This window comes from Acomys russatus, chromosome 14 (assembly GCF_903995435.1).
Source record: "Acomys russatus chromosome 14, mAcoRus1.1, whole genome shotgun sequence".
NCBI classification, from domain to species: Eukaryota; Metazoa; Chordata; class Mammalia; order Rodentia; family Muridae; genus Acomys; species Acomys russatus.
Window position 1 is genome coordinate 37,736,272 of NC_067150.1, and position 21,262 is coordinate 37,757,533.

Below are 21,262 nucleotides of genomic sequence, written 5' to 3' on the forward strand. Positions count from 1 at the left end.
GTAGACCAAGCTGGCCTCGAACTCACAGTGGCCTGCCTGCCTCTGCCTCCTGAATGCTAGGATTAAAAGTGTGCACCACCACGCCCAGCTTCTTTAAGCCTTCTTGCTGGCCCATCTTAGCCACGTTTAGTTGTATGCTTCAGAATGTAATGGAGTTCACTTTGCAATCAATGTCCAGAAGTTTTTCGTCGTCAAAACAGGAGCTCTCCTCCCATCAAACGGTTGCCCTCCCTTCCCCAGCCACTGTACTTTGTCTCTGTGAATTTTTTTGGTGAGGGGTGTTGGGGGTGTTTCGAGACAGGGTTTCTCTGTGTAGCCTTGACTGTCCTGGACTCACTTTGTAGACTAGGCTGGCCTTGGAAATCACAGCGATCTGCCTGCCTCTGCCTCCTGAGTGCTGGGATTAAAGGCATGTGCCACCATGCCTAGCTTGTCTCTGTGAATTTTAACTAGCAGTTAAAACAACAACAACAACAGTTACCTATGAACCTATCATCTCTCAATCATTTATTTTTGATAATTTTTTTCTTTATTTCAGGTAAGTGAATTTTTGAGTTTGAAGAGGAGAGAAATACAATAAATCCAGTAGGTGCTCTGTGATGCAAGTGGCTGGCATCCTCTGTAATGAACTTTGGAAATTGCTCTTCCCTTTGAGAAGGAGGATGACAGTTCTAGTGACGATAGGTTGTGACTAATTCTTAGAGGGCACTTAATACATGCCTCAGGATGGAGGAAACACCTACTTGTCAGATTAAAGAGACTAGTATGCGCACGCGCGCGCACGCACACACACACACACACATGAAGTGGGCAGAGTTCTTTGTGTAGATTTTCAGCTTTAGGTGCAAAGCTGGGTCTTGCAACTTAGAGGCCCGAGGCATGTAGCAGCTGAGGCAGGGAGATTGCCCTGAGTTCCAAGCCAGTCAGTACGAGTTAGAAAGACCCTATCTCAAATAGATAAAAAAGAAAACAGAAGTGACAAACCTTGGAATTTCTAGGAAACAGGGCAGGGATAGAGCCAGGTGTGTATATAATTATAATGGTGCTGACAGTGTTCATAAGACAGAAACGGCAGCCAGTGGGATGCAGAGCAGGCACTTCACGTGCTCAGCTCCAAGCAGCCTTACCTAGTGCAGCTGCTAGCCGGTGAGAAAATAGACTTCGGAGCTGCCCCCCAGTGTCATTCTCTTCACTCATGCCTGGGCCCGTGGTGCGCTCTGCCTGGTGCACACCACCGAGATTCCCACCTGACCATCAAGCAGCCTTATGTCCCGATAGACATCAGGCATCTTGTTCGTTTACAATTTAACCCCACTAATGAGGTCAACTAATTTCTAAGTTGCGGTTGAAGTGAAGGCCTGCTTACCTGTGAGGGAGCTGCATTACTGTTTGTGGGTTAGGTTCACATTACCTGAGCTGTGCAGTTAGCTGTGGCTGCCTTTTCTGGGCTTAACTCTTTCAAGCTGGTAGTGTCTTACTAAGTTAAGTGTCCTATAGACTTTTTGGTTTTTTCTCTCTCTCTCAATTTTTCTTCTCTGTCTTCTCTTTCCTTTTTTCCCCTTTTATTATTATTATTTTAAAATTTTGTTCATTTGAAACAGGGTCTCACTATGTAGCTCCGGGTGGCCTGAAGTTTTTTATGCACTACAGGATGACCCCTGCGTCATTATATAGCTGGGAATGAACTAGAACATAGGATTCTCTTGTTTCTACCCCACCCCATTTGTGCACCACCACCTCTAGTTTGTACTTGTTTTTTTTTTTTTTTATCTCATTATAATGTCTATCATTTTGTTTTTAGCATGACAAAAATAAACATGGGACTGGAGAGATGTCTTAGTGGTTAAGAGCTCTGGCTGCTCTTACAGAGAACCTGGGTTCAGTTCCCAGCAGCCATGTGATAGCTCACAACCAGCTGTAGCCCTAGTTCCAGGGTTTCTGATGCTCATCTCATCAGGCACCAGACCTGTATGTGGTATACAGATATGTATACAGTCACAGCACCCATACACATAAAAAAAAAGTAAAGACAAATATGGTATAACATGAAATACAGTACAGATGAGTTCTCAGTAGCACAGTAAATATAAACTGTCATGTGATGGCAACATGTTGCAAATTCTTTGCACATGTACACACTCTTCCAAAAGATACTTTTGAAGTTTTGCTACAGAGAAAGATAGAGAGCAAATGAAAAGACGTTTCTGGAGGCCCCTCTCTGAGAGAGTAGTCCCTGGTTCCCAGGAGCCTGCGCACATAGAGGTCCAGGACTAGGAAAGTATGGCAAGGTAGAGCCTTCCTAAGCTTTGTAGCCAAAGATAATAACGTTTCAAATCCCGAGAAGAAAGTGCAGATTGCATCATGGCCCTGGCATTTTGTTGGTGTACAGTGAAGGATGATCTCAGAAGATGTGAAAGCCTGCCTTGTGATGCATGTGACATGTGCCCCTTGTCTGATTTTTTTCATTTGATAGCTCAAGATACATTTTTGAAACTGTACTATCCTAAGCTCTTGAAATCAGATCAGCACACACATCCATTTTTCCCAGTACCACCTTCATGCCTTGCTGAACTTTCTGATCTGGGCCCCAGAGTCTTACATAGCAAATTCTAACATCTGCCAACTTCTGTTGGGGAGCAGTCAGGACTCGGCTGAAGAATCTGGAAGTGCATGCTGCCTGTAGGATAGATTGTGGTTGGGAATTTGTCCCTTCATGGACCAGTGTGATGTTTAGCAGGCCTAGCTAGGAACGACACTTGGCATGAGATGAGGTACACTGCGTGGCCTGGTCCATCGCTTCCTGCTAGTGCCAGCTTATAGCCCTGACCTCCATTTCTCCTGTGGGATTTGAGATTGGCTGTTGTTCTTTTAGGAAATAGTGATTTGTAGCCATAACTTTCAGTATACTGAAGCGATCTATGCACATAAAATCCTCCAGTAAATTTGAATTTTTTCATATCTATCTATCTATCTCTCTATCTATCAATCATCCTTGCTAGGTCGGGAACATGCTGACACCAAGTTTTTTTTTTTTTTAAATACATTTATTTTATTACACATGTATAAAACAAACTACATACAGCAGGGAGAATCATGTGACAATCATGAGTTCTATAAATGTTACATTCATAGTGGTTTGGCTATTTGTATTTGTCCAGCTTGAAGTAAACGTCTTTCATATCTTGTTGGGTCTAAATTTCTGAATGAAATTCAGTATCTATCCTATCTCAGCTCTAATAACTTAACTTCTTTATCTTGATCTAAAAAGATCTTATCCCTTAACCAACTAAACTTGATTGTAAAACTATACTATCTGGCCTTCAATGCCCCTCAGAGATTTGAGAAGGAATAAAACTTTAATTCCTGAGTGAGCCAGCAGTGCAGGTTAGCAGCTTCCAAAATGTACAAATTGACTTAAGACGGTTTACTGCCTGCACAGTCACCCAACACTCTCTATAACGTTGGAGCCTCATCTTTGGCTTTCTGGCTTAATATCTCTGCAAGACTTATTCGCAGGACAGGGACTATTGAGGACTTGTTTACCCTGTCTTGGCAGAGTGTGGCCGCTGACTCTACCTGCATCTAAGCGGCCCATCTGACACCAAGTTTAAGTACAGTGGCGGAGCCTGAGAAATTAGGCGCCTGTGTCTTCCTCATCTTGAAACAAACAGGACTTTCTTAGTTTATTGACTGAATTTTGGGTCAGGAGCGCCTGTACTGCCTGTGTGCTCTTGCCCAAGACTGGTTAGTCACAGACAGCCCTTCCTTTGCAGGGGGATGGGAAAGGTTAATTACACACAGACCTGACCTACTTTGGAAGAACCAGAGGACAAAACAAATAACTAACTTGCTTCATTTTTTGGTTAGAAGGCAGAGGTTTCACCTGTCCCTCTCCACACACCAGCCATTCGTTGCGTGTGCTGCTGTAGACTGATAGTTTGGTGCTGAGGAAGCCACTGCACGGTTACTGATCGGGAGATACTGGCTGTTTTCCAGTGGCACCAAGGCTTTTTTTAAAAATGAGGGTGAAAGAACCTTTAAACATTGTTTTCATTGTTAATTATCCTTTTTTATGTGTTCAATTGCACAAATAAGTCCATCTGCTTTCTTCTAAGAAGCAGTTGGGATAGAAACATACAGCATTCATTATACATATTAATGAACCAATTAGAACAGTATTCACCCATGTAGTTACTGCTGTGGCTGTCTAGAGATAGTGATTCTGTTTCTACCTCAGATTATTTTGCTAATGTATTATTTTATTATCAACAAGTTTTTGGGTTTTGTTGGTTGTTTTGTTTTGTTTCAAGATCAGTTCTCACTGTGAAGCCCTGGCTGTTCTGGAACTTACTATGTACACCTGGTTGGCCTTGAAGTCAAAGAGAACAGCGTACCCCTGCCTCTTGGGTCCTGGATGGGATTAAAGGGGTGAGCCACTTTCCTTGGCTTTCCTCTGTATTTTGAATAGGGGTCTCTGTGTGATGCTGTCTGGCCTTGGGCTTACTCACTGCTCTAGTCTTAGCCTCCTGAGCACTAGTATTGCAGAATGTACCATCACACTGGGTTCCTATAATATTAACTAGTTGGTTCATTGATTTTAGAAGAGCTTGGAATTGAATCCGTTGCCTTGTGGATACTGGTCACATGCTCTGATCTCTGAGCTCCTGGCCCTTTAAAAGACCCATTTTTAACATATTCCTAGACATCAGAAATAGTCGGTTTCTTTGGCAATGTGTGAGTGCTTTACCTTTGTGTATATATGTGTACCTTATGCATGAAGGTGTTTGATCCCCTGGATCTGGAATTACAAATGACTCTCAGCAGACAGTGGATACTGGGATCAGAGCCCCGGAACTCTGCAAAAACAAGTGCCCCTAACCATTGAACCATCTCCAGCCCCCCCTCCAGCCCCCCTGCTTGTTTTCATGGTGTTAAAGTGAAGTCTTTGGTGCCGCTTTAGCACCTGCCTGAAATCCTAGGCTTAGACTTTAGTGTCACTCAGCACCGTTGGAGATCAGGTTTGGGAGGCACGTGGTCTGCTAAGGGGACGGTGGAAGTGAACTGCTGTTCTGTTCATGTAGCGGTTTGCACTATAATGCGGTTCTGCCTTAATTCATGTGACAGTGCCACCACTTAGCAGTTTTCTCTGTGGGAGTGCTTTTTTAATCTTTGCGTCTCTTCTTATCTTTAAAATTAATATCGGAAATCTGAGAATTAATTGTTTCCTGTACTTTCCAGGGATTGACTTAGGTTACATAAATGGCACCATTTACCACATGAAATGCTAATATTTGTTATGGGAAAGAAATCCACTTCACTTGAAAAACTTGATTGCTAAATTAAAGGAGCTCTTTGAAAGGGGGCGGGGATGCAAAATGTTACCACACAGCATTATGATTTTGATGGAGTTCTGCCAACTGTGGTGTATGCCCCCATGACAAAGAAACTACCTAGAATGTAGTAGGTTTCTTGTTCCCAGTGGCTTCAAGGAGGCTAGCTTTTCAGCTTCAGGCTGCATAAGGCAATTGGAGAGTTTATGGTTTGACAAAGGTGTTCCTCTTTACCATCAGTGTGTGCTTACTAACTAGTAAGACCTTTAGAAATGAGGAGAGTAATTGGGAAATTAAAAAAAAAAAAAAAGGAATTTGAAATTCCTTGTTACTGTGTTGCCTTGGTCCTCTGAGACACTTATCCTTGCATGCAGGCTGTGCTGGTGGGCCTTGGGTGTATTACTATGTTGGGAGAATTTTAACATGTGAACCATTGTCTGATTCTTCAAGAACAGCACTGCCATTGTGTGGTTAGCAGGATAACTGCCCAGTGTGACAAATCACCATAGGGTAAGCCTAGGAAAGTTACGTCATGACAGTTAGGTTTAGCTGCTTTCAGCTGGACTGTAAGAAGCCTGAGCTCTGGGCGCTGTATGATGCCTGCTGAACAGTGCCCAGACCGCTTGATGAGCCCAGTCTTGGGAAGAGTGTGAGCCTGCAGCGAGTGTCTCACTTTCACCCGAGTTGGCATTCCAGGAGGGTTAGCACGCACTCCATTAAGAACATCCTTCTTAGCTGGGATCGGTGCTGCAGGCTTTTAATCGCAGCACTCAGGAGGCAGAGGCAGGTGGATCTTTGTGAGTTTGAGGCCAGCCTGGTCTACAAATAGAGTCCACGACAGCCAGGGTTATACAGAGAAACCCTTTCTCTAAAAAGGACAGAACAAAACACATAAGACCATCCATCTTGAGCTTCATTCCCTTTCTGAGCACACTGCCAAGTGTTCTACCCAGCTGATCTTTTGTTTTGGGGGCTAAAATGTAATCTCTTAGAGGCCATTTTCCCAGTGTAACAGTTACATTCTTTTATTGGGTTGAGAGCATCTTCTTGTTTTTCTTTCATTTCATGAGTCTCTTTAACAATGGCCCTTTGTCCCTAATCCCCTCTGTTCCACACTGAGCTTGGGTTGCCACTTGAAACTGTTAGAACTTCCTTGTCACCTCATTTTGCTTTTACCCTCCTTCTGCTTCCCCATCCCTCACCTCTCCTCTTTTCAAAGATCTTTTAGACTCGGGGCCAAACTCAGTGAGAGTTCTTGCCTCGCAGGCAGGAAGCCCTAGCTCCATCCAACCACCTCTATTTGCTGTCAACTCTTCTTTAGTTCCCCCAGCCCTCTCTGCAGCAGGGCTCCAGGATGCCCTGGTTCTTCGGCTAGACAAGCTCCACCGTGGAACCACGTCAGCCAGGCCATGCGTACCAGCAGCTCCCTAGCCCTTGAATTGAGCCTTTGGTGGCAGCCTAAACATCTCCCCTTAAAACTCCCACTGTTTGTTAATCTGAAATAAACCAGAACATGGAAAATGCAATTCTGATACTTTTTACCTGGCCTTCGTTTTTATGGCCAACCCTATCAATTTTTTTAAAGTATCTTTTTGTCCAGTCCATTTAAGTGTTAAGTCTGCATGCATACATTATGTTGCCAGCACTTTGTAAACACTGGTGTAATGCAGTAGTACTAATGTCCGCGGGCCTGAGTGAGTCCCCTATAATCATGGAGACACTTGTACAGCTTCTGCCTTCTGAACTGGTGAATGGTAACCAGATGGAAATCATTAGAACTGAGAAATCATTTCCTTTTTATCTTTGAAGTTTTTTCTTCAGTGCTTTGCATTTTGAGCAGTCACCAATTTTTTCTTTTGTTTCAGATACCATTTATTAATTTATGCATAAACTACCATGTTCCAACTTCTAAATGTTTTCAAAAATATGTTTTAGTGTATATTTTCAGTAAATTCTCCATTCTTTATCCTGCAGAAATCTTCAATACATGAACTATTTTGTATTCACTATTCTGGAGAGTCCAGAGAAGTATAGAAAAATGAAAGCTCAGATGTATACCCCTAAAATGCAGATGCTTTAGACAATAGCCAACACCTTTCTCTGTGGTTCTTTGACAGCTGCCTGGCTTGTCTATGCGGTCCACGTGGAGTCCTCTCTTGGCTCTTACTCTTGCATCCCCAGCCAGCAGGCTTGACACTGTACATGTCCCAAGAAGCAGTTGTGACTGGTGTGTGAAATGAGTCACATCTGGTCAGATACCCAGCTTCACTCTGCCATTATGACTTAGCCTGTCTATATGTATAAGACATATGGCCTTCAGTTAAGAACTCAGCTAAGGTACAGAGGTTAGGCTTGTCCCAGGAACATGGCCAGCCTATATCCTGACTGGCCATGAGACACAGAGCTAACCATGGCTGCCTAGTGCCTGACAGGTTTAGCTTAAGATTTCAGCTTGTGGGGCTGGAGAGATGGCTCAGCGGTTAAGAGCACTGACTGCTCTTCCAGAGGTCATGAGTTCAATTCCCAGCAACCATATGGTGGCTCACAACCATCTATAATGTGATCTGATGCCCTCCTCTGGCCTGCAGAAAGATTTCAGCTTGTGAAGTTTGTGCTTTCTTGGAATTGGTTTTCCCAATGGCTGTTCTATTTTGTAGTTTGGTTTAAGAGAAAAGCTTTGTTTCTTCTTCATCATGGCTGATTTGACTGTTCCCAAATTGGACCTATAAAAGAATTAGGGGGGATGGTGACTAGCTTTCAAGTTTTCCCAAAGATGGATCTGTTCGGGGAGCACAGAGGAGGGATGAACTCACTGCTCAGGACGGTGACGTACTACCTACTGTCAGTTCTCGGTGGATCCGGGGACATCAAGGCTTCCAAGACCCTGACCCTGGCTCCCTAGGATAAAAAAAGTCTTTATAAAAATGTTCTTGATTGTATTTTTCAATCTTATCATTCACACTTGGAAAATGGGACTTGCCAGAGAATACTGTCCTGTGACTAGTAGTTTGTTCCTATACTTAGGACCCATGTCCTTTAAACATTGGTTTTAATCTGTGATTTTAATTTGATTTCTCAGTGAGTAGAGCCAGTGTTTTATGGATACAATGAAGCTTCCTTGGAGGTTGTCATGAATTTATTCCCTCGTAGCAATAATACTGCCCCTGTCTCTGCGGGCCTAGAACTCATTATGGATGCCAGGCTGGTTTCAAACTTGCAACGATCCTGCTGCCTCCGCCGGCCATGTTCTGGGGTTATAGGTGTGCATCGCTATGCCTGGCTTTCTCTCAATAATTTAAGTCGTGTGACCCAAAAGCTTGATAACTGCTATTTTAGGCTGCAGCTTCCTTCTCTCTAGGAAGCTGTTGAGAAAGCTGCCAAGGACCTGCACAGTGCAGCCCAGCCAGCCAGATGCTCAGCAAATATTTTCTCAATAGAGTTAAAGTGAGTGGGCAGAATATGACTTGAAATCTTCCCAAAGCAGTGTTTGAGCAGGAATGCCTTGGACCTTGGGTCAACTCTGTGACATGGGTAGCGGAGTCTTTTGGAAATCATTTTAGTGGAATGTTTCCAGTTGATTAATTAGCATTTATGTCCTCTAGACCAGTGCTATTCAATAGAATAGGTTTATATATCATATTTAAACTCCCCTCCCTTTATTTTGAGAAAGAATCTCACCAATTACCCATGGAATTGTGATCCTCCTGTCAGCCTTTTGAGTAGTTGGAATTGCAGGTCTGTGGCACCAGGCTTGGGAGCAGTCAGATTTTTAAAGAGTTACAAGAAAGAAGTAAAGTTAGATTGGGAGAGAGTTGAGAAGCAAAGCTAATTTTGAGTAATCTATTTAACTTAATATCTAAACTCTTATTTCTACATATAATCAATAGGGGAGTGTACCAGTGAGTTTACAGTCCTTTGGTAATACTAACGTGATAAATGGCAGATATTTTGTATCTCTGCTGTGTGCACTGGCTACATTAAAATGATATGTAGCCACATGTGGCTGGTGGCTCCTATATAAGCCGAGACAGATCTAGACATTTCAGTAAATCTAGAGCTGATTGAGAACAGTCTAGGGTGGATAAAATTTGTCCTAGAAATGGACAAAAAGTTTGCCTCCATGTTAATACAAGAACATGGATCCACCGAGGAAACTCTCTATGGCAGAAGTTCACCTCCCCAGAGTCCAGAGTGCTAACCATGACACGATAGAGTGAGCACAGATACATTTCACTGAGAGGACAGCTTCTTCTCTGAAAGGAAAGCGCCTCCTCCCTCTCTCTAGACCACGTGGCAAAGCATCATATACAACTCCCGCCTCCCCATGCCACCCCCACCCCCTTGTGTCTGGAGCTAAGCCTGCATCTTCAGACTAGTCTAAGGGACTATGCCTTCCCTTTTTGGAGGAATTTTAAAAATTTCCTCCTACATAGTGTTTTTTATAAAAGCTATGCATTTGTCATAGCAGGGGTTTTTGCTGGGAAATGGTGGTGGAGACTGGTGGTTGGGTTTGATCTTAGCGCTGAAACTTTCCCCCTGGCCCTTTGGCTTGCATTCTGCCACCATGTCTTCCCTCTGATGCCACCGTATCTTCCCTCTGAACGTGGTGCCAGAATATGCAAGACGGTGAATTGCTTTTGGGGAAGAACCACTAGTTTTTCCACCTTCATTTTGTATGCGCGTTACTGTGTTGAAAAACTGAGGGAAGAGTTAAAGCAGCTGCGGGTTTCAGAAGTGAGAACCACGGGTAATGAATGGCCCTTCCCCTCTAGAGCGAGTATGAAAGCTCTGACTTTGGCACGAGCTGAATTTAATTTCTTTCTTACCAGATGCCATTTTAAAAAGACTTTGTTGAAGGGAAGTATATTGCAGAAGGAAAATTTTGAGAATGTTCACAATCTGTATCTACTTAACAACCTGTTTGATGTGATGCCATGTTTAATTAATATTAGGGTGTCAATTCAGATAGTCACAGTGTTTGCAAGGGGAAAGGGCTCTGTACAGAGCCGACCAACCTAGGGGTGCACAACATAGTGCACTGTGCCAACTTCCCTTCTTGTTAATAGTCCCATGTGCATGTGTGAGTATGTGACCTATAGACTTCCAGCTGCAGTGTCTAAAAACACACTCTCTGGGGGCCTGGCGAGATGGCTCAACAGTTAAGAGCACTGGCTGCTCTTTCTGAGGACCCAAATTCAGTTCCTAGCACCCACATGGCAGCTCACTGCCATCTGTGACTATCATAGAGCGTCCAACTTCCTCTTCTGGCCTCTGAGGGCATCAGGTTTGCACATGGTACACAGACATACATCCAGACCAACACGCATACACATAAACATTAAAACATACTCTTTGGAAGTTTTTCTAGTTATTTGCAGATTTACTTTTGCTGTAGGCATAATTCATTTTTAAAAAAAGCAGCCCGTGTTTACTTTAAGCTACAGCTTTTATTATATAGCCTCCAATAGTCTGTAGCTGTGAAAAAAAAAATCCGTGTTCATTATGCTGTTCCGGTGTTCTCAAAATAATCCTGCTGTGTGCCAGCCCCTGCTCTCTGGCTTTGTATTTTTCTCTGTTGCTCCTCCTCCTGCTGTTTAGAACCCTCTCTTTCCAGCTTGCAGCCAGGGTTTGCCATTGTCCATCAATACTTGAGTGCTCTTTGGGGTTGGGGCCCCTTGATAAGGGGAGCCCAGCCTCCTGTGGCATGCATAGCGTTCTCCTAGGCACAACCCTCAGGTTAGGCCTCGCTGTGGCTTCCATCCTGTGGTTCAGGGTGGCTTCCCTGAATGGAATCCATTTTTCCCTAGCCCTGCTCCTTCTTTACACATCAGCTGGCAGCAGGCCAGGAGGTTCTGCATACTGCCCACAAGTTGTCAGCTAGTTTACTTCTGGCCCCTGGCTTGCCCTTTGACAAAGAAATTCATGTTTCAGACTCAGAATTATGTTGCTTAGTGAAGCTAGTCTAATCTATGCCACGGAATGCTCAGACTTTACAGCTACATTCCAGAGATATTGAAATAACATAGATTGTATTTCAATACCTATAAATATGTGTTATTTAAGTATCTATATGCAGTAGGTCTAACCTCCATCCCCCACTTAACTATAGGTGATTGTTTTGAGGACCTTGAGGGGGTGGCTGGAGCCATAGACAGTGGCAACCCCCTTCTTTCTCACTAATATAGTAAGTGTAACAGTATGCTGTAGTGAGCATTATATAAATATGCTCTTCATCTGGAAGTCTGATTCTACTGTCGGTCTTAGCAGCTCTAGTACATGATTTCCTCCCCTTTTTGTTGTTTGTTTCTTGAGACAGCATCTTGCTGTATAGCCCAGGCTGGCTGCACGCTCAGGATCATCTTGCATGAGCCTCCTTAGCTTACAGGATTACGGGCATGCGCCATCACGCCAAGTCCTTTCTAATTAAGGTGAGAAGGTGAAGGACGCACCTTCCCACTTCCTCGTGAGACAGCAGAACTGCTGAGTCGGCAGCATGGCTGCTGCTGTGCTTAGAGATGCTTGGGTCACTTGAGCACAACCAGACTGGGGCTGAGCAGCTGATCTGATAACTGAGTTCTAGGCCAGCACTTGCGGCATGGATATATGCTGCGTGGAGAGATGATTCTTGCTGCAGCCGGACAGAGCTGGCTGCGCACAAGCTCCTCAAGTTAGGTAGAGCACCATGCAATTTAAAGCCTGTGCATCATTTATTTTTTGTACTTTTCCACTTAATATTTTGAGATTGGAGTTAGTTGCTACCTGAAACTATAGAGCGTGAACCTGGAGTTTTAGGATGGCGCCAATCTTATGAGTGCCTGTCACGGGCCAGATGCTCTTGCAGGTTGCATGCATGCACGACCTTAGTTAAAACCCAGCAACTGTGTAGAGAAGAAGTTCTGCCCTCCCCGCCCCTGTCCATGTTTTACAGAGAAAGAGCTACAAGAATTAAAATAACTTGCTGAACTAAAATAACATTAAGAGACAGTTCTAAACTTTGTTTGTTTGGTTGTTTTGTTTTTTGAGACAGAGTCCTGGACTCACTTTGGAGACCAGGCTGGCTTTGAAGTTGCAGAGATCTGCCTGCCTCTGCCTCCTAAGTGCTGGGATTAAAAGCGTGTGGCTCCATGCCCGGTTCAGTTCTAAACTTTTTATTTCAAGCAACTTGGTTTCTTTTGTCCTTGTTTGTGAGCCTATTTCCAGTGTTTTGTGGCGACTTCATCTCATTTCCCTGAGGAGCAGACCCAAATTTGACCCTGTGTATCCTGTTTGCTATGACACTGTTTGGGGAGCTGTCCCTAGAGAGGCAGGTGCAGACACCAGGCCAGCTGCTGGAGTGCTGCCTGCAGTCTGGCACAGTGACCACTAGAAATGCCTGTGGGCAAAGGTCATGCATCTCAGGCCTCCAAGATCAAAGCGCCCTGGGCTCTGGGCTGAAAGCTGACTCTTTGTACCTTTCTTTGTGCCTTGTACCTTTCTTCATTCTGATATCTCAAAAAACTGCAAACAAAGTCACCTTTGTGCCAGGCATCCGTAAGCGTGGCCAGCTTTTCTTGTAGAGGTCCATACAGTCTTCATTGCTCTGAGCTGAATAGTTGACTAATATTGGTTTATATATTGATTAAATAATTGAAACCGAGATACAAGAACATTTTGAAGTGAAATAAGTATTTTGGCTATTTTTCTGAGGATAAAAAAAATTTAAGATTTAGTAGATTGCCAGATAGTGGTGGCACACACCTTTAATCCCAGCACTCTGTGAGTTCGAGGCTAACCTGGTCTATAAAGCCCAGGACATCCAGGGCTCTGTTACACAGAGAAAAGGTGTCTCAGAAAACAAAAACAAACAAACAAACACTATTGCAGAGGACTCACCCACTCTTGGAGCCTTAATCTTAAGACAAACTTGCTTGGAGTCCATAGTTTCTCTTTTTAAAATAGTTACAGCATCTTCTTCCCTGACATCCGGATAACACAACGCTAACAGTTCATGCTATATAGAACATAATGGGTTAATTCTCCAGAGTAAACTGCGTTTAATAATGCAATCATGCATCTTCTCCCTCTGTTGCCAGGTTGCTATTAAAATCATAGACAAGACACAGCTGGATGATGAAAACTTGAAGAAGATTTTCCGGGAGGTTCAGATAATGAAGATGCTTTGCCATCCACACATCATCAGGCTCTACCAGGTAGGAGGACCCCGGCTGCTTAGCCCAGGGAGGACTGTGGCTGCAGAGCAAAGGGGGTGTGGGGAATGAAGGGCTGCCATTCTTATTTCGTGTGTATGGTCATCCTAGCATCTCCCCACTCTTGTTTCCCTGCTCAGTTCTTAGCAACTTTTTTGCTCCCCTAGAGGGCTTCACCTGGGCTTTGTGTGTGTCCTTTGATTCTCCCCAAGCACCACACAGACTGAGTCTAAGGCTACAAAGGTTTCCTCTGGATAAGAATCCTTAGCAGTATGGAAACCCAAAAGGAGCAGAGACTGTGCTATCTTCTTGTGATTATTTAAACGCTAGTTTAAATCACGAATACGGTGGTGAAGAATACCTCAAGAATGACCTCTTGCCCCAGCCAACTCCCCACCCATTTCTCTTTTCTAGACAAGCCTGGGTTTAGTTTTCCAAGGCAGCTTTAATTGTTTGTGATTACCTGAAGGTAATCATGTTGTTTCCTTATCTTCCTAGGAACCAAGCTGCCCTTGTTCCATCATCAAAACGATTCTCTAGCCTTATAGCAAGAACAATGACTCTGGGATGGAATTTCAGACCGATGGAAAGGCGGACCTTGCCTTAGCAGGCTAGTGGAAGAGATATTTTGGGGATAGGTGTGGTTTCTCAGATTGCAGTGTGTTGTGTACAGCCAGCCCTGCTCACAGCCCTGCAGAAGCACAGTCATCTCCAGGGTAGAGGGAAGCAGCCACCCACTCAGTGCGTTGCTGTGAGCCTGCAGTAGATGCTTCCTGACCCAGGTGTGTGTAAGGCTGGAGGAGCACACTGATGGCACAATGGGCAGACTTGCATGGCCTGCTGATTTTCATGGAAAAGCAAACATGAAGTGAGGCGTGTGTGGTTAGGCCAGCAGCTATAGCCCTCCTCTCTGGCAGCAGCTTCTCATGAGGAAATGAGTTCAGTCAGCCAGGCCTGTTGAGATGTATCACACAGTAAGTAATGTTGGGCAACAGCTACCTTCTATAAGAAGCAAAGGTAGAGTTCTCCCCGGTGCTGTCTGAACCCCTGCACAGTGAGTGGCAGGTATTTACCCTTGGCTCCTTACCAGTCTTGGTGGAGGGAAGAAAATTGAGTATTTCCCCCTTGTTTAATTTGTTTTGTTAACATCTGTAGCCCAAACTGGTCTCTAACTCATGATTCACTTACCTCAGCCTCCCAGATTGCTTGGGAGTAAAGGTGCACATATCCACCCAGCAGCTGAGTAAACATGAACTCACCTTTTAAAGTAAGGCATCTAACATCACTGCGGGACTCAGCCGACTGCTGCAGGAAGGTGCTTTTACATGCTAGATTTGTAGTCAAGTCCTCCAAGTTGGTCTGTTGTGCCTATGATCAGGTTGGGCTATTTGCATTCTCCAGCCCTGCCTTTGACCATGCCTTCTTTGAATTTTTATTTTGCCTTCTGGGAGCTAAAATTGTTAGTGTAGTACTGGGCTGGCAGGAAGGATGACTAGGGAATATCTGGCTGAGGGACCAGCCAGCTTTTTCAGATCTGTCTCCTCAGATCTATAGAGTGAACAAGTTTTAGTAACTTACCAGAGACAACACTTTTGATTTCTTGAGACGTTTAATAGTGCACAAACATTTATGAAGAGGGACAAATACAAAAGAAACACACAATATGATAACTTTTTTTTCTGAACACCGCAATATTTTTATTATAGAACGCTTTTTGTCAGGCTCCCAATAGTTGGTTGATACCACCAAAAGGACACAACTGTTTTACTGGAAGATGAACTTAATATGTATGCATATGATAGATTATTCTAAAGCCATTAAAAAGGAGGGTCACAAGTTCAAGGCCAGGCTGGACTATGTAGTGAATTTTAGGCTAGCCTGATCTGTATAGTAAGTTCCTCTCTCAAAACAACCCCTCCAACCAACCAACCAACACACACACAGCAACACACTATATGTGTGCGTGTGTTCCAACACTACACATATGTGGTGTTAAAGATAAAAAAGAAAGCAAGCAGTATAATTAATGAACCGAAATGTAGTAAAAGTGCAGGTCTGAATTGTGTAACCTGTGGTTAGAGCCAGGTGTGGCCAAAGTGACTTGAGGAACTAAGCTTACTAGTTAAGTAATTTTAAAATCAAAATCCATTTTTGTTTTTTATTTTGTATTGGTTTTGATTTTTTTCAAGACAGGGTTTCTCTGTGTGTAACCCTGGCTGTCCTGGACTTGCTTTGTAGATCAGGCTGGCCTCTAACAGAGATCCACCTGCTTCTACCTCCCAAGTGCTGGGATTAAAGGCGTGTACCATCACTGCCCAGCTTTAAACAAAATGTTTTGCTTATTCTATGCATTGATGTTTTGCCTGAAAGTCTGTGATGGGGAAGCGGAGGACATCCTGGATCCCCTGCAACTGGAGTTACATAGACAGTTACGAGCTGACATGTGGGTGCTGTGAATTGAACCTGGGTCTTTTGGAAGAGCATCCAATGGTCTTAACGCCTGAGCCATCTCTCCAACCCCAACTTAATGTATTTTAACTTTAGCTAATTTCAATGTAAAAACTGAAGCAGTGTTAAATTTTTTTTTAATTATTGATTTTTTTTTTTTTTTTGATATATTGAGGTAAACTGTGAACGCTGTTTCCAGCTTTTGTTTTAAGTTGTGGCCACTTAGATACACATGGTGACTGCAGGTCAGTTGTGTTCATCCTCAGGAGAGATGCCCAGTGCACAATGAAGTGTTGGTAGGAGTTAGAACCCTGTGGCCTTCTGCTTATGCCCTAGGTGTTTAAAATGTTTATAGTGATCCTCACATAAATTCATATATGACATAAAAGGGTTTGGCAAAAAGGAAAAACAGCACTGACTGTGGATTTTTAAAAAGTAGCAAAATAGAAAGCCAGGTGTGATTGCGTAGACCTGTAATCCCGGCACTCTGGGAGGCAGAGGCAGGCGCATCTCTGTGGAATTGAGGCCACCCTGGTCTACAGAGCGAGTTCTAGGACAGCTAAGGCTACACAGAGAAACTCTGGCCCCAAAAATTTTAAAACAGGCGGGGGTGGAGGGAAAGTAGCAAAAATAGACACTGGACAAGTATAAGTGATCATATGCTGGTGTTTTATGGGATCCTCCCTTTTTGGATAAATGGTCTGTGGGAAGGAAAGGTGGTACTTCCTTCCATTTAAAAGCCAAGCCCTGAGTGTCTTCTGGGTGGTCCTCCATGAGTTCCAGTGTTCTCCCTAAGGCTCTCCCCCTGGCCTAGTGTGTGAAGAGCAGCTCGAGCTGTAAGTGATGCTGAAATTGAGCTTTTTTTCTAGTTCTCAGCAGCATCTTTGCTTCTCAGCTTATTGGATTACAGAGACTTGGGACAAGAGGAATGTGCCTCTGAAGCAGCAAACGCTCCCAGTTTCTCCTTTGCAGTAACGTCCATGCCCTCCCCGCTGTGTTGTTCCTTTAAACAGGGCTGTAATGTATCAGAATCATTGGTTCCCTTGCTGGGCCAGCTTGTCACCTGTGTCACTATCACTTTCCTGCCTTTGTACAGGTCATGGAGACAGAACGGATGATTTATCTGGTGACAGAATATGCTAGCGGAGGGGAAATATTTGGTAAGTACATTCACCGCGCCTTTTAAACAACTCTTGAGCATGCTATGCAAACCCAGAATAGTTGTCCTGTGCCTCTGTCACTTACTCAGCTGTCGCTTGATGCTGCCCATCTGCATCATCACAGTAATTTCAGGCTTTTTTACTCAGCTAGTTAAATCCCTCCACTGTATTTGTGTGTTTAGCAAAGGTATTTTGTTTGCTCTAGCTAGATGGTAAAAGTTAAGGTAAAAGATCTCAAAACCAAGCATTCCTGCTAGTCGTGTGACTGGCTTTCCAGTTGTCAGGCTATATCTGAGGTTGCCAAGGGTGATGGAGGTCCCACATATGTGAGAGCCCCTGGTATGGGGAAGCCACCCACATTCCTAACCCTTGTTTAAATATAACCGTGAAATTTGTCCTTTGCTGTGTACATACAGTCTCTGGGGGTCTGATCATTTGGTGGTTTGCCTCCTGTAGCTGCTGTTTCTTCTTACAATTGATCATAGTACAACTAAGAGATTTGTTCTGTGCACACCTGACTTGGAGTTGGTAAAAACTGAAGAAAAAATTCTCTGGTGACATTGCCAAAATAAAGGTGAACAGCAGATTCCAAACTTACATTCCTCTGTCCTTAGTAAGAACCAATAATAATTCAAAATGCATTTAGAAGCATAGTATCACATTTAAAGTAGACATTCTTTTTAATTAGTGGCTATATGGTGTGCATGTGGTGTGCATGTGTGTGCGTTCACATCACATACATATGCTAAACTTAACTTAGCAGTTTGAGCATATGTGTACATGTGCTTAACTTAATCCAGCAACTTGAGCTTTTGCCAGAAAAGCCAGCCATGGTGATGCACACTCTTAATTCCAGCACTCTGAATGCTGAGATAGGGCGATCTTTGGGAATTCTAGACCAACCTGATGTCTGCAGTGAGTTCCAGAACAGCCAGGGCTACTTGGAGAGATCCTGCCTCAAAAAACCCAAAGACAACTTTTTATTTTCCCCAGGACAAATGTCACTGTCATTCCTATTCCTCTCTTTTAAAGGAGAATCAAGTGTTTTTGTTTTCTTTTTCTTCCCCACCCTCCCTTCCCCCAAGACAGGGACTCTCTGTATAGCCTTGGCTATCCTGGATGCCATTTGTAAACCAGGGTGCCCTTGAACGCACAGAGATCAGCCTCCCTGAGTGCTGGGATTACAGGTGTGCGCCACCACAGCTGGTCAGCGACTCAAATGTTTCTTTAGTCTTATCTTTAAATGACTGTGTTTGTGCTTATTTTATTCTAAAGTTAATGGTAATGGAGTAAACCTTTAATCCAAATATAGTGTTGAAAGAGATACTTCATTTTAAAGAACTTAATGCACTAAAATCTCAGAAGAATACTATTGTATGCCCGGAAGACAGTGCAGACTTTTAGCATGATAATGACATGCCTATCACTTACTTTGGAGGTAATGGCTCCATATTATGACACTGATTTTCCTTCCATGAAGAAATCTGATAGAAGACAAGCATGGAAGTCTATATGTGTCTTAGAATAGAAGAATGCAAACTGTAAAGCTCCGTGCAGGAGTATAGCAGTGGTGCAGAGATCACAGACATCTTCCTGGTTTAACAAGTCCATAGAGCAGAGAACAGAAGGGTGTTGGAGACTGCTGGGAAAGAGAGAAGCCTCCTGATGCTGTTGGGGAAGAGCACTGAGCTGTGCCATGCCAGGCGCATGCTACACTAAAGCTGAGTCACAAATCTGCAAAAAAGCAAACAGGCTACTTTCATTGCCTGAAACCTTTTTATAAACTTTGTTCCGTAAGGAAGCACAGCATCTCTGAAGCTTTGAGCTGCCTGTTAGCCATGCCAGGCAGGAAAGCGGATCTTAAAAGGAAAGATAAAGCTGGATGTGGTGGTAGCAGAGACAGAGGCAGAGGCAGGCAGATCTCTGTGAGTTCCAGGACAGCCTGGTCTACAAAGTGAGTCTAGTACAGCTAAGGCTACATAGAGAAACTTTGTCATGAGGGGGTGGGGGGAGGGAGAGAGGAAAGATAACAGTTCTTTTGTTAATAGACTCTTTGTGTCTATGTAGCTTGATACATGAGCGTGCAGAACATACTTTTGATATCTTTAAAAGGAAATATTACATAATATGTTATAATATATCATTTGAGTGAATAATTTACTTTTAAAGATTTATTTATTATGTCTGCAGTGTTGTGTCTGCATGTATACCAGATGAGGGCCCCAGATCTCATTATGGATGGTTGTGAGCCACCATGGGGTTGCTGGGAATTGAACTCGGGACCTTTGAGAGAACAGCCAGTGCTCTTAACCTCTGAGCCATCTCTCCAGCCCCCGAGTAAATATTTTATTATTTGATATTATTAATTTTGTGTGTGTGTGTGTGTGTGTGTGTGTGTGTGTGTGTACACGTGCATACTGCAGCATGTGTGTGGAGGTCAGAGTACAACTTGTAGGAGTTGCTTTTTGCCTTCCACCTTGTTTTGGGCCGGGTCTTTTTTCTACCACTTTTCTGTTTACACCAAGCTAGCTGCCCCATGAGCTTCTTGGGTGATTCTCCTCTGCCACCATCTCAATGGAGAGACACTGAGACTACAGCACCTGACTTATTACATGACACCCAGAAAGGCCTGAACTCTGACCATCAGGCTGTCAAGGCAAGCTCCTTTACTCACTGAGATATCCACTTGGCCCACTAATAGACTTTTTAATGATCCAGTTGAAGGGGGGAAATGATGTATTACCCAAAGAAATCACCAAAACCTCACATAGACCAGTGGAGGAGCTCTGTTTCAGAACAGCTTGCCTAATCTGTGCCAGGACCCAGGTTTGGTTACTAGTGCTACAAACCCCAAACCAGACACACAAGAAGGCTGCACAGGGGTAAAGTATCTCATGGCTCTGGTTTTCTAAAGTGTCTGTAAAAGATAAGAGAAGAGGCACTTGGTCAAGAAGTGAGGTGTTGAGGGCTGGAGGTGTAGTTCAGTGATAATATTCCTATGTAGCATGTATGAGGCCCTAGATTCCATCTCAGCACAGGTGAGAGCGTTGGTGGGGGGAGGAGGTGGTGGTGAGGGAGTGCAGGGGAGCTTAAGAATGGGTAGGTTCAAAGCAGACCTTTGCCACCTACCTGCTCTTTTGCTTGAGACAAGTTACCAAGTGGTTCTTGTACTCAGTCGGAGGTCTCTAAAAGGCGAGGAGGGCTACAGCTGTGAAGATGAGATGGGGGCTGGGGATAAAGCATATTTATCAGTCCGGCCTGTGAAGTCCCTAGGCTTGACTTCCTGTAGTGGGCCGTGGGAGTGAGTGTAATGAGCCAGCTCATGTAAATCCTTGGCATATGTTTCCTTTTACCTTTATGTTCTTTATGTTAGAGGACAAATGGGAGGGTGCAGGACAGCCAGGGCTACACAGAGAAACCCTGTCTCAAAAAAACAAAACAACAAAAAAAACAAAACAAAAAAGAGAACAAATGGGAGACAGTTTGTGGCATGAGTTCATACAGATTCTCACCTGCTGCCCATTGAAACTGATGGGAATTAGTTTTAAAAGTCTACAGAGCTTATCCTGCAGACAAGCAGAAATGAAAACACATTTCTCCAAGAACATCCATGAAAATTTACTAAGAGGGCTGGAGAGATGGCTCAGAGGTTAAGAGCATGGACTGCTCTTCCAGAGGTCCTGCCTTCCTTTGCAAGTGAGAGGGAGGGTCAAGCATCATGCCCTCAGTATCCTTAGAGGTTGTGCTGAGAGGCACCTGAGAAGATCCTTGAAGCTACCCGGGCCGTCCAACCTGACTGAAGTCTGGAAGGAGCTTTCCCACTACTTAGAAAGTGTCCCTTCAAAGGAGCAACTCAGGCCCCAGGTCATTGTTGAACACAATAGAGCAATCAACTAGCAATTAATGGAGCTTAACAGTTGGGTTTGCTTAAGAAAAGAGATGGCAAGAACTCAGTCCAAACCACTAGACCCCTGGACACTCAAAGCTGCTTCCCCCAGAAGAGGTGACCCACATCTGAAGAGCATGAGGAGTCAGTTTCAGGTGGTGAAAGTGAACAAAGAGCAGTAATAAGCCTTGGAGGTGGGCGGGGTGTATCAGAAACACACAGTGCCATAATGTGTTATCTAGAATGCCTAGT

The 21,262-nt window shown here is 43.9% G+C and overlaps 1 protein-coding gene across 1 annotated transcript in view; it reads left to right on the forward strand.

The window, feature by feature from the left end:
- Sik3 (SIK family kinase 3) overlaps window positions 1-21,262 on the forward strand; it is a 214,628-nt gene that overhangs the window by 101,290 nt on the left and 92,076 nt on the right. Inside the window, exons 2-3 of the mRNA XM_051156351.1 lie at window positions 13,403-13,519; window positions 17,061-17,124. Coding sequence (XP_051012308.1) covers window positions 13,403-13,519; window positions 17,061-17,124 — 181 coding nt within the window. The remainder of the gene's footprint in view (window positions 1-13,402; window positions 13,520-17,060; window positions 17,125-21,262) is intronic.